A 13,867-nucleotide genomic window follows, 5' to 3' on the forward strand; every position below is an offset into this window, starting at 1 on the left:
GGAGCATGTAGATGTTGAATAAAGTCGGCCCTAAGATCGAAACTTGGGGGACTCCACACGTTACGTTGGTTGGTTCTGATACGAAGTCACCAATGGAAACAAAATAGTTCCTGTCTTGTAGATATGACCTGAACCAGCTTAAGACTGTGCCTGAGAGCCCCACCCAGTTTTCCAACCTGTGCAAAAGTATTGAGTGGTCGACAGTATCAAATGCAGCACTGAGGTCTAATAGCATTAAAATTGAAGCTTTGCCAGAGTCTGTGTTCAGACGGATGTCATTTACAACGTTTATAAGGGCCGTCTCGGTGCTATGAAGAGGTCGAAATCCTGACTGGAAGTTGTTGTGGCAGGAAGTGATTAAGTTGATGTAGGACAACTTTCTCAATTATTTTGCTTATGAAAGGTAGATTTGAAATTGGTCTGTAATTGTTGATAATAGAGGCATCTAGGCTCTGCTTTTTTAGGAGAGGTTTAATAACTGCACTTTTGAAGGCTTTTGGGAAATGGCCTGACTGAATAGAGTTATTAACTATTTGCAATACGTCTGTTGCTAGGCAGTCAAAAACATTCTTAAAGAAGTTGGTAGGTAGAGCATCAAGACAGCAGGTGGATGGTTTTAGATTTGTCACCGTTTCCACTAGAGTTTGAGAGTCTATGACATTAAAGCTTGTCATCATTGCTGTGTTGCTTTTGCCTGAATAGGGTAGTGATCCAACATTTCTGATGCCTTCAATTTTATCAGTATAAAAGAACGCAAACTCATTGCATTTCTGCGTGGAATGGAGTTCAGGTGGTGTTTGTGTTGGGGGGTTGGTCAGTCTGTCAACAGTTTCAAATAGGGTTTTTGCCTTATTAGTGTTGTTAATGATGTTGGAGAAGAATGTTTCTCTAGCACTTTTTAAGTCTAAATTGTAGGCCTGGAGGCGCTCTTTATAGATGTCATGGTGATTATGAAGTTTTGTATTTCGCCAGATTCGTTCAGCCATCCTGCACTCTGGGCTGTTACAAAAGCAGCTTTTCTCCAGGGTGCCTTTTGCTTACTAAAACGGGTTTTAACCGTAACAGGTGCAATATCATCTATAACATGGGATTAGAGGTGGTAACGAGGAGATGGCATTTTTAAAGAATACGTTCATTGATGTACAGTTTTTTGACAGTATTTGATTTTGTTTGTGTGTCAGGAATGAAATATTAAAGAAAACACCGAAGTGGTCAGACAATGAAGGATCAGTCACAAAAACATCCGAAACAATGAGACCTTTTGTGATAATCAGGTCCAGGGGTGTGTCACAAGTGATTTAAGGGCTGTTTAAAGACTTTTTGCTCTTGGAGATAAAGGACTTTTTGTTTATCAGTTAGCTCATCTTCACAGTTCACATATTTTTGGACGTTTAAATATGCAGAGGCAGAGCAAATTGCATTAAAATGCCACAAATGCTTGAGATGCAATATGTTGTGTTATTAAAAGTGAGTGGTAGTTATGTAAAAATAAACCTTTTGTAGATCCTATAAATAGACATAATTAGGCACATTGTTGACACCTCCTTTATTTTTGACATTTTAATTGAGTCAAAGCTGTTATTTAAGGATTTCCAGAGCCCTACAAACACCTGTATTTTGCACACTGATTCTAACCCAATTTGACAATGATCCTGCTTGCTAGGTATTGCTATTACTTCAAAGTGAATTTACTGACTGATTGAGTGATTGCATTACATTCCCCCCATGGTTAGGGACCAAGAGAATAGTTATGAAGAGAAGCAGAGATATTCAGAGCTTCTTCTTCAAAAAAAAAGAAAAGAGTCAGAGCCAGCCACAGCTTCTACCAGCAGCAGTGAAAAGGCTCCGTGAAGTCAGCAGCCTAAGTACAGTAGTGATGAAGAGCAGTCAGATGAAGAGCAGTCAGTTCCTCCTTCACAGGATGGTAAGTCATGCTTGAAACATCACTACACAAGAACAATAATAAAATGTGCATAATACATACATACATACATACACACACACACGTGTATGTATGTATGTATGTATACATAATCATCTAATGTATGATTGTTTGAGTGAAAAAAAATAAGTTTCTCAGATATCTGTGTATCCCCACAGCTGACCAGCCACACCCAGAAGAGGATCCAGCAGTGTCTGGAGCTCCACCTGCTAACCATGGTATGTCAAGGTCTGTTGTGTCCAGATGTCATTCATGAACAGTTACCTGAAGTTGTCGTGTACTCTCATACTTGATTTAATTTAAAAAGGACGGTCCAATTTTGCCCAAAGTGTATGCTATTCATTTGCTAAAACACAGCAAACCCCACACTTAAACATAAATCTCAATACAAAACATTATGAAAAGACAAAGGAAACACTAATCTGTCCACATACAGTCTATGCGTGTAATGGTTATTGTTTTTCCTACTTCAGGTACTTCATCTAGTGAGCAAGGTGATTCAGAGGGCATGTCAGTAGGTGATGGTGACATCGACGACAGAGAGGTTCCTCGTGTTGCACAAGTACGTGCTGCCCCACCTGGACCTCACGGTATGTTGTGACATTTTATCTTTCAGTTTACATGACAATATGAGTGCCTTCCATTTAAATATAAAGGAATTGGTAATACTGACCACAAATTCACTTTGTTATTAATAATTTAAATGAAACTTCATAAAAACTGAAGTAAGAACTGATCACGATTTTTGATAATTTACAGATGTTTCACAGTCCAGAGCAGCAGGTCCTACACAGCCTCAACTTAAAGTATTTCCGCTAACCATGCAAGGCAACAGGAAGAGGTCCTTCAACAGCAAGTGGTATAAACAGCACCCATGGCTTGAGTAGTCCCAAAGCCAAAACTCTGCTTACTGTTTTGCATGTCGACACTTCTCTTTACCAAACACCCCAGCGTCTGTATTCACGTCACAACTGGGATTTTAACATTGGAAAAAAGCATTGTACAAAGATGGTGGATTTAAAGTACATGTAAAGTCAGAGGGTCATGTCAATGCCATGTTTGCATGGGGTGAGCACAAGAAGGCAATACTAACAGATTCTTCCATATGGGATGCCCTTAATGAAGCATACAACAAGTAAGTCCAAGAGAATCAAAAATATATTAAAACAGTGGCTGAAGTACTTCTTTTGAGGGCAACAGAAAACATTGCACAACGAGGTCACCGTGAGACAGAAGAAGCAGATAACAGAGAAACTTTTTAGAAATGATTGCAAAGCATGACCCAGTGGTACAGAAAAAAATGAAGGGAAAGCAGAATGGCAAGTACACAAGCAGTGTAATTCAAAATTAAATCCTAGAATGCTTGGCAAATATGGTCCGTGAGGAGATAATTCAGGAAGTGAAGTGTTCTCTGTGATTGCTGATGAAACCAAAGACCTGAAAAAGAAGGAGCAGCTCTCACTGGTACTTGGGTACTACTACAATGGGGCAGTGCACGAAAGTTTTCTTGACTTTCAACAAGCCACACAATTAGAAGCGGAAGGACACGAGGACAAAATCATCCACTGTTTGGAAAGATATGGACTTGAGTACAGATCCAATCTTGTTGGACAAGGTTAAGACGGAGCATCGGTAATGAGCGGGAAACACTCTGGAGTGGCAGCCAGAATAAAGACTGACGCAAAACATGCAGTTTATGTACACTGTAACACACATTGCCTGAACTTGGTACTCATTGATACCGTGAAGGCAGTCCCAGAGGCTGATTGCTTTTTTGCACTACTGCAGAAGCTTTATGTGTATATGTCTGGATCCTATGTTCACCAGAAGTGGCTGGATGTGCAAAATGAAATGTATGAAAGTCAGCCAAGGGAGTTGCAGAAGCTCAGTGTAGGTCTTGTTTATAATAAAATATACTAATTTCAGTGTTTCTTCAACCTGACGTGAGCTTTTAACTAAGATTTTATAGAAACTGATACAATTTCACCACTGGCTCAAGCTGGTGGAGCTGAATACATAAAAGTGATTACATTTCTTCCAACTGTACTGAAATCTGTGTGAACCGTCATAATGACATTTGGGCTTTGTTTTTTAGACCTAGTCTTTGTGTCTCATTCTATTCTAAACTAAACTAACTAAAGCATGAGACATACATCCGTAACTTATGACATCATTTTTCCTCCGTTGTTACCAAACAATTGAAAATTCAACCTAGCAATGTTGACAAAACCTTTGCATGTCATTTATCGCAGATCGGTCCTTGTTTTAAGCCACGGCGCTCTGATGTCTGCATGGGAAAAGTGTCCCTCTGAGTGCCCCGAAGGGAAGCTATGGATCGCTCCGTCTCACTCAGCAGCCTTTTCAAAAGACGCCATGTTGAGATGCGGCAAGTTCAGCTGTGGAGGATCACACGGGGCACTGCTTTACAAGTGGTTAGGGCCGCATTGATTGAAGGGTTACACGATCAATGCCATCCACGCGCGTTTTAGGAGGGTCACCACATAAATAAAGGGTCTGCGTTTTTTTAAAAGATCACTGGAAAATCCCAGTGTGAGGCATGAACTGCACAAACAGATAATTCAGCCACTGTGACGGCTGCGTTTAAAAGCAATGGTCAATAATGTTCATAGTTTTTCTAGGACCTAATCCACATGTTTTTAATGCAAGACGTTAAAAAGAGATATCTGAAGCTGAAAACACATTTTAGAGTTTGTAGACTATTTAATAAAATTTGCCTAATTATAGCAAAAATCTATGTTCTACAATACAGTTTTCAGTTGTTTCATGAGGTTGTTTCATGTATGCATTTGTAATAGTTCATTAAATCTCCATAAGGGTTAAAATATCCTAATAAGATCTTCAAAACGTTTTGCTCTGACAATTTTAACACAGCATTATGATACCTAAATCATAATAAAATGTGTTAAAACCACTCTTAAATAAGCATCACTATAAGCTGACAACACATAGGTATATTGTGCCGCCTAAACAGAGCATATTTTTTGTTTTTTTATTGTTTAAGAGACAGTAGGAAATATGAGAGTCTGCAATTTATTACTTCAAATGAGTGAGTTTAAGGTTAATCTTCTCTGTGCACCACAGTGCGTCTGCTGAGGTTCCAATGCCAGAGGGCACGAAGCGGATTAAACAAAAGGGAGCGACCCGGCAATACTTGCTGACATTGTTATCAGCTCGTTGCCTTGTGGGTCCAGTGGACCCTGGTAGACCCTTTGCTTCACAGTGCTCACCCACAGCAGACTTGAACCTTCAAAACCTCTAATGCACACAACTTATAACGGTGCCTCTACGGTTCAAATGATATTGTTTTGTTTCATTTTATCACTCAGTTTGTTAACTTTTTTGATTGAAATCAGTGTTTTGGTGCTTGAAGAAATTAATAAGCTTGCTTTATGGCCTCTGAGCTTAAAGAGATCCATCAAAGAAACAAATTCAACCCCTTAGCTTAAAACCCCTATTAGTGATTAATATGATGTAATTGACTTGGCTTTGTTCAAATGCTTCCGTACTGGATGGGATGATTGGATTGATCCGTTGAGGCCGTCATGGAAAAATAACAACAGCTGATTACAATTTTGAAAATGAAAAGGGGGACATTTGTGAAACAAGATGATACACTGGAGCTTAAGAGTCACTACGGATGAGCCGGGGGAGCCTTGTGCAACACATGCTGTTCCAAGAGTGCGGGGCTTTTCACTGCCTTTGTCTGATGGTCCAAGATTTGTTTTTTTTACTTTGTTGTAAATGAAGCATGTGTGTTTGAACTGCCGGTGTCTAAGTTGAAGTTGGTGGAAAGCATACACAAGGGCAGCCATCTGTTATGGATGAGCGGCTGGTGGAGGACCTTGTGGTCATCTTGTTGGGCGTGCACGCACGAGGGAAAGCTTTCAACCTGACGTGAGCGAAAACTCCAAACTTCCGAACAGTGCACTTCAAAAAGACTACAACTGCTGAAAATGACTTACTTATCGGTTAATAACGTACTCTTTTTGTAGTCCTCAGCAAAGGTTATGACCTGGCTGCAGGACTAGACCCACGGCTCTGATGCACCTTGTTGAACACAATTCCACCTACAGGCTTAAGCCCATAATAAGTCTGGCTTGTCTTTGAGACTAAAAGCTGGATTCCCAACTCATCCATTAAACATCAGCAGTCTTTTGGTGGGCATGGTGGCCAGGCGATGAACTGCAGCAGATTTAACGTTCTGCTCCTTAGCTGGATTGTCCAGACCTAAGATTGTTTCAAGCCCAGGTTTCATTTGGGTTGCTGAGGAGCGTTAGGATGTTTGAACTAGTTTTCTGATCTGATGTACCCTGTACCCCGGTAAACAAGATCACCAGCAGTTCAAAGCATTAGTGCTCACGTACCATGCTGTGAATGGATTGCTGTCCTGCTCCCAGATGGTGGAATGAGCTCTCTGATGACATCAGGACTGCAGAGAGCCTCTACATCTTCAGTCGAAAACCCAAGACACACCTCTTTAGACTAAACCTCGATTAAAACACTTACAAATTGTAGCACTTAAATTGTACTTATAATGGCACTTATCTACAACAAGTTGGGAAATGGCTTATTTGACGGTTGAAATGCACTTATTGTAAGTCGCTTTGGATAAAAGCGTCAGCTAAATGACATATAATGTAATGTAAAAAAGAGATTACAATACTGCTGCACTTTATACTTCTTCTATATCACTTCATAATGTGCTAATCCAGATTTAACCATACCGGTTCACCAGAAACACCTTGAGCTCAGACTCAGCAGCAGGAAGACTGTCACAGTGAGAACCAGGTCAAGATTTCCGGGCCTCAGCATGTCTCTCCCCACAATCACTATCAAATAATGGGCATAAAGGACACAGATTAAATACTGATGTCACAACAATTACTCTGATGGGCACAATGATGACAGTGCTCCCAGACAGGGTGAACTAAACCCGAAAAACTTTCCTCCCTGCTGTTTCTTGCATAAAAAATACAGCACCCCACCTCTTTTTATTGTGTGCTTTTGAATCCACCAGGAGTGGAACAAGTGACAAAGCTTTGGATTTATAGGTCGGAGGCCTCCAGCAGGGAGGCAAACTCCGGCTGGTGTGGCGAGATTCACAGCGCAACACGCTCCCATCTGTTGTCACGTTCTGCTCTCATCTGCATGCTAATCCTTCCATGCCTGCACTTTCATGCAAGACACCACCCATGGCAGCGCCGCAACCAGCTCTTTTGCGGGTTGAGAAAAGTAGGGAGCGCAGAGACGCCGCCCCTGAGTTGATGGCACGGGAACACGGAAAGAGAGGCGACTGAATCAAAGAGGTGGGAAGCAGGAAGTCGTTTCTACAGAAAAAGCCGTTGTGAACGTTGGAGCATGTGTGGGCAGGATCTCGATGCGCGTCAAGGTGACTGAGGTTAAGGTCTGGGCATGGTGGGGGATGATGGAGCCCGGCTCGGCGCCTCCCATTGGCTGCCGGGAAAAAAATGCCAAGCTGACTAATCATTTGCATGTGCGGCTATATTATGCTTTCAACGTCTGCATAACAGGAATCATCCATCAAAGTGCTGTTGTAAAGTCATTGGACATGGGGAGAAAAAGGGCACTGGGAGTAGGTGTGGCATATCTAAGATCTAATATATATATATATACATATATATACACACATTTCCTCAGGCAAGAGAGGGGAGAGCTGCGAGGTCCAAGGATTCATTTCCTCTTCTGTGCAAACCAGCAGATAAGGTTTGAATCATTGAGGGCCTGAGAAAATCTGCATTCTGCGATTGAAACAAACAACTGACTTCTTTAGTCATTCTAAGATACAGTAGAGTGATGGTTGCACCTGTGACCGCTGTGAGACATGTGTGGCAGACGCTTTAGTGAATAACCTTGTCTGTGTTTGGGTGCTCTTCCTCGTTTGTGGTTCAATAATAATAATAATAATAAACTTTATTAACTTAACTTTTTTTTCTCTGCTGACAAGCAGGAGATGATCATGGACACATATGAGGAGTGTGTATTTGAATCATTTTTGTCAGATGAATTGTACATCTTTTACGTTGTTCATGTACGTCCGTCGCAGTTTCTCTTGTTTCATTTCTGGAATTAGTAACCCCCCTGAAGAGGAACATGGTATGGAGTAAAGCTGTACTGTAACGCTAATTACTTAAAAATAGATAAACATTAAAAAAATAAAAAGTCATCTACTTTTGGGAGCTGAGTCTTACCATGACAGAGATGTGCAGGATGCGCAGCTCTTCCTTGGTGGAGTCATTGGCCGGGTCCCCGGTGGGCTCTGGGAGGCTCAGGCTGCCATCCTGGTGGTGGATATGGAAGAGCAGGGTGCCGTTCTCCAGCCACTGCTGCCTCCAGCGCACCAGAGGGATGTCCTCAGAATTCCCAGAGATCTCTGTAGGAGACAACAGGTCAACAAAGACTGGGTGAGAGGCTCATCGCTGCTGAGGCACAACCTTTGCTCATTATAAGTAGCTGACGTGACAAAGGAAAGATAACCAGAAAGACAAGTCGATGTAAAATATAGTTGTGGTTCAACATGACTTGATACTATCTTTCGATCGGTATCCTGAAATGAGACTATATGTAGTCAAAGATTTAGATTATTGAGATCTTAGATGTATCATTATTAGCATGACAAGAACGAGGTCACCTTTACTTTGATTGTAGTAACTTATACCATCCTAACCCACTGGAACACAGTTGTGTTCTGAAATTGATTTTAGAGCCCTAGTTTTAGTTCATACCCCTCGGGACGTTTGGGGTTATTTTAATGTGTCACATTTTGATTAGCTGAGCCAATTAAGAGACCAAGATGACCAACATGAGACTGTTGATGTCTGTGTCAAGGCTTTAATCACTCATTCCAACTGCTGTTATGCGCCAACCGCCAAGTCACATTCCTTGTACGTCTGACATAGTTTGGTGATACATTTTTGGATTCCTGAATTCATTTTATTATTATATATTATTTTATTTTCCTGATAAATATTTGACAGATTTCTTCTTTGTTTCAATCATTTTATTTCAGTTTATATGTTACATACAATAGGTTTACATGTCACCGTAAAAAAAAAAAATACATCCGCCAGCCATATACAAAAGCAGACTCAAACATTAAAGAAGACGAAAATTCAAACATCATTGACCTTCACCTTGACCCTTCACCAACAAAGAAACACTCCGGGGACCCGAGAAATCCAAAGCCACATCCATAATGCTCCCAGGCTGCAGATGTTGCACTCAACAACTAGATACAGCTATACAGACAGACAGCTGTGCCAAAGGAAAAAATGCAATAAAAGAACATCTCTAGTGAGAGCAGCACAATCATAAGTCCCAAACACACCACACCACGCCTTCCATAACAAACATTCAATAATACATATTGTGAATCCCCAGGTTGCAAAATCTCTCAGTAGGATTTTGGCATAGTCCTCCAATAGAATGAATTACAGGGTTCCAAACAGAGAAGGCTTTCATGTTTCCTTGGAGGACATATGTGAGCCTATCCAATAGGAGGAATTGTAGGACATTGCAAAGACAATTTGAAACGGGTGGTGACGGGGGAGGTTCGGCGCTGGCGATACGGCAGACGGTTCGCTGACGGCGCGGCTGTCACCCAGCGGGCCGTGCACACTCCGGACGCGAGTTTTACACATGTGGCTGAAGTCCCTCTATCACGAAAGAGCTCCTCCGTGTGTGTGGAAGAACATACAAGAAGAAATGATGGAACTCAGGAGATGGAGATGAGTAAACAGGGATTTCACAGGAGCGGCCGAGCATCAGAAACATTGTGTTGCGTGTCACGCCTCGGCTTCCTCAGACACCGCACTCCTCGCTGTTTCAAATATTAGTAATGCAAGCGTACGCACACACACACACACAGTGGAGAGATAGAAAGGCATTAGAAATGCATGACGGAGCTTTGTGTGCAATTCTGTGTTATGTAAGTTGTGAAGAGTAGCGGGGATGCACCAGGCTGGTAAGCCAGGAGAGGCAAGAGTGCTGACGGGAAGAGAGAAATCTAAACAGAGATCAGGGAAAGTGCAGCCGGGACTCTCCACACTGAATTTTACCTCATGTTCAAAAGAAATAGTTCTGCTGCAGCAACGGAATGACGCTTCTGGCTCCATGTGTTTTCACTGGACTTATTGCTGGACAGTATTGCAGTCAGCAATGATTTGGTCATGGCATGCCAAAGGACATGTATGGATAAAAATTGGACAACATTTTTTGGATTGTGGTTGAATGAAACAGAAATACACTCAACCAAATGCATCTGGGACAAGAAACGAGCACCATTCACTTCTTCAACGGCAAAACTAAAGTTGCAGAAGCATTTTGAACTCGTTTGGACAATAGTCTCCTTGGCGCTCAGTTCTTAAAGAACATCATTATTATTTGACAGGTCACTTCTCAAATGGGGGATTACAGTCAGCCCCTCTTCTTTCACTCTGGAGATGGAACAAGAACAAACGGTTCAATGTGCTATCTATTCATTGTTCAAATACCGAATTACATGTGCTATATTCTCTCACCTGTGCATGTGTATTATATAGTATACTCTTTATAGTGTATTTAAATTTCATTTCATTACGACAGATCTATAGTTTGCACTTTTGCAAGCCATCATTCCCTCTCCCGAATAACGAGGATCAAATCAGGTGATGTCTATTGCACTATTTATGCGGGTACTTTGTACCCCTGGACCATTCTATAGACTACCACGTTAATTGCTAACATGACCCAGTGCAGTGAACACATCCATTACCACAATACATTGTGCCAGCTCCGCTAGTATACAAGCCATTGTGTTTTTCAAAGCCCATTTTTACACACAGATGTCACAACGAACTGAACAGAGAGGCGGCGGCGAGCACAACGGCGAGAAGGAAAAGGGTGGTGTGGCTGCGCTGAAGGGACACGCTCCATTAGCGAAAAGTCCATAATTGATCAAAGTCCGTACTGTGGCACTGGGTTTTTCATTCGCTCTGTCGTGCGGCGATGGTTGCAGGCAGAAATGACGGCTTGTAAATAATAATGAGGACCAGGCCTGATCAAAAGGAGAAGGGAAAGAACAGCCCAGAACGGAGCGACTCCAGCAGTGATTTCAGGCACTCGTGTTGGCATTGGAGATGAGAATCAGGACGAGAATAACAAGGACCGGGAAGACAACATACTTTGTTGCATTAATCACGGCCGCGTTTATGTTGACAGCATATATATATATATATATATATATATATACTGTATATGTAAACTGTAAAATGTCTTTACCTAAAAAAGGCAAGAAACCGATTGCCTCAAAATTTCTAAGTAAAGTTGCTCATTCATTTTAAGTTGTTAATGCTGAAAATAACTGAGTGTAGGCAACTCATGTAACTGCAGTAAACATTAACTAAAAATGATTAATTATGTTAAATAGTCAGTTCCGACAACTTAAAGACCTGAGTTACATTAAGTAAGCTTTACTAGTCCAAAAACTAAACTTACTAAAAAAGAATCAGGAAATTGATGACCTTAAAACTTTCAAGTAAGCTGAACTAGAATCTGTAAGCTTCGGAAACAAAGAGAAAAGTTATAAAGTTTATGTTAAAGTTTATAACATGATTAAATGTTTTGAACTTTTAAAATATCCTGACATTACAACAAAATAAACAGATTTTTCTGCCTCTCCTTTTAGTGCTCCTAATGGCATTTGAAAGATACCACAAAAACAGACTATCAATATTCTGTTACTTCTGTTTGGCCTCTGCTCCGAAAATGGCACACCCATGATAAAAAGTTTAATGACTCTGGAATTACTTGTTTTGTAAGATTTCTTTTTTGTTTGGATGAAGGGGAACCCCTGTGTGTGTTATAATGTGTGACAAGCAGTCTATATGTTACACAAAATTACACACAAAAAGAATTTGAATTTTGAGATTCGCCTCAAAAAATGTCATAAACCTGCCTTATAAATCCCATAAAGCTTAGGACGTAGGATAAAAACAGATCTTTGTGATAGCCCAGTTTGTACACAGTACACTTGTAGTTTCAATTTGATGGCACAAGGATAAACTACTCTAAAGAAGGCTTTTGTGAAAGACAGATTCTTCATTTTTTTTTCAACTTCATTCAAGTTGAGATCAGATCGGACAATTTGCGTCATTCCACCACTTTATCGCTTCTTGACAAATCTGCATGAAATATATTCTTACTCTTACTACACCCTCTAAAGTTGTGTTTGGAATATTTTTAAGTAGTTTACGGCTTACTGTAGCCAGGGCTCTGATGTTGTAAACAGAGGCTAATCAAGCCTAGTTATGAGCATGATTAAACAAGCTCTGCTTCGATTTCTAGATCTGCTTGTAGAAATGGAGCTTAAGCGGTAGTCCTAGAAGGAAGACTCCCTTTATTATCCAATCAGCGGAAATTGGCTGCACCTACAGGTACACAACCAACAGAGCGGCGCTGTGGCTCTAAACCAATCACATAGTTGCTGTCAAACCTTTTAAGGGGTTCTCTCTGTGCTGCTGTCAGGTGTCATTTCAGCGCGAAACCGGATGCGACCCTCCTCCACCCCAGGCACCTCCAGCAGCTATAAGGCATTCTTCACTCGTTCTGGGTTTTCATCAACTCCCTTCTTCACCACCAGTGTCTGGACTGCAGGAGGGGATTCGGCCAAGCAGAACTCTGCATCACGGCCCCTTGATTATCCCGCTTTAGGATGGAGTCCAATCGCAAAAGATTGCAATATTATACAGTGTAATAAATGTTTGTCAATTCGGACCGAGTCTGTCCTGATGGGAATTTCTATTTCTAGAATTAGGGCGATCTGCTAATGCTATTTGATGTGTTGTTTTCCTTTTTATATAATTTATTTTTACTGAAAAGTTTTTACACTGTACGAACTATTTTTGGACACGCTTTTATAGTAGTTTTTATTTTACTAGTAATAAGACAGTTAAAGTTGTGTTTGCAGTATTTAAGTTTTTAAGCATTTATATCTGGGTTCATGATGAGAGCAGTGTTAGTGATGACCCGGCTCTGGCCCATATGGGCACCATCCGAATACATAGTGCTAATATATATATATTAAATATATTACCCACAAATTTGGACTATGGTGTGGAACGATCAGATAAACAAATGCAATAGTCAACTGAACAACATTGTAAAAAAACATAGTAAAGAGCAAGGGTCTAACTGAGCATGTCACAGACCATGCACATCATGAAGTAGGTTTTTGAGTGATTGTAGTTTGGGTTTGAGGGATTTTGGTCCAAGAGAGAGAAGGACTCTTTCAACAAACTCAAAGGTGTTCCTCAGTTGCAAAGGATAGTAGGCACATGGGATGTGGCAGATTTTGAAGGTAATTTATCATTGTTCCTTCCAAAATGATGGCAGTAGTTGTGGATTCAAGGTCCAGTGAGTGAGAAGAGCCAGCACGTCTTCACAAATCACCATCGGGATCCCTATAGAGGCGTGCGACATGTCCCGACAGCATTAAAACCACAATTGCATGTCAATCCAGAGAGACTTGTTGAAGTTTGAACACTGCTTTATTATAACATGCATAAATATTGGCATTGCAATGTGTTTGGGGCTTGGACTCCACCCTGCCGTAGGATAGAACAAGGGCCGGGATGCTGAGCCGAGCTATATCCCCCCCTTCGGGAGTCCAGACACTGGTGATGGTGGTAGAGAATAAGTAGCTCCAATTTCCGGAGGTGTCAGTGGTGGTGGCGGGTCGCCTTTGGTGCGCGCTGAAATGACACCTGACAGCAAAGAGAGAAAAGTCTTTTAACGTTTGCCAGCACTGATGCAATTGGTTTACGGTAACGTCACCCCCGTCTGGTTGGCTGGTACTACCCGACCATCATTTCTATGGTAGAAGACACAAGTTATATTTGTGCCAATTTA

The 13,867-nt window shown here is 41.2% G+C and overlaps 1 protein-coding gene across 4 annotated transcripts in view; it reads right to left on the bottom strand.

Moving 5' to 3' along the window:
* The window catches only part of astn1 (astrotactin 1), a 302,720-nt gene that overhangs the window by 239,104 nt on the left and 49,749 nt on the right, over positions 1 to 13,867 (bottom strand). For all 4 annotated transcript variants that reach the window (XM_037457170.2, XM_037457168.2, XM_037457167.2 and 1 more), the window contains exon 2: positions 8,173 to 8,354. In XM_037457170.2, the coding sequence (XP_037313067.2) occupies positions 8,173 to 8,354 (182 nt within the window). The remainder of the gene's footprint in view (positions 1 to 8,172; positions 8,355 to 13,867) is intronic.

Source organism: Pungitius pungitius, chromosome 15 (assembly GCF_949316345.1).
Source record: "Pungitius pungitius chromosome 15, fPunPun2.1, whole genome shotgun sequence".
NCBI lineage: Eukaryota > Metazoa > Chordata > Actinopteri > Perciformes > Gasterosteidae > Pungitius > Pungitius pungitius.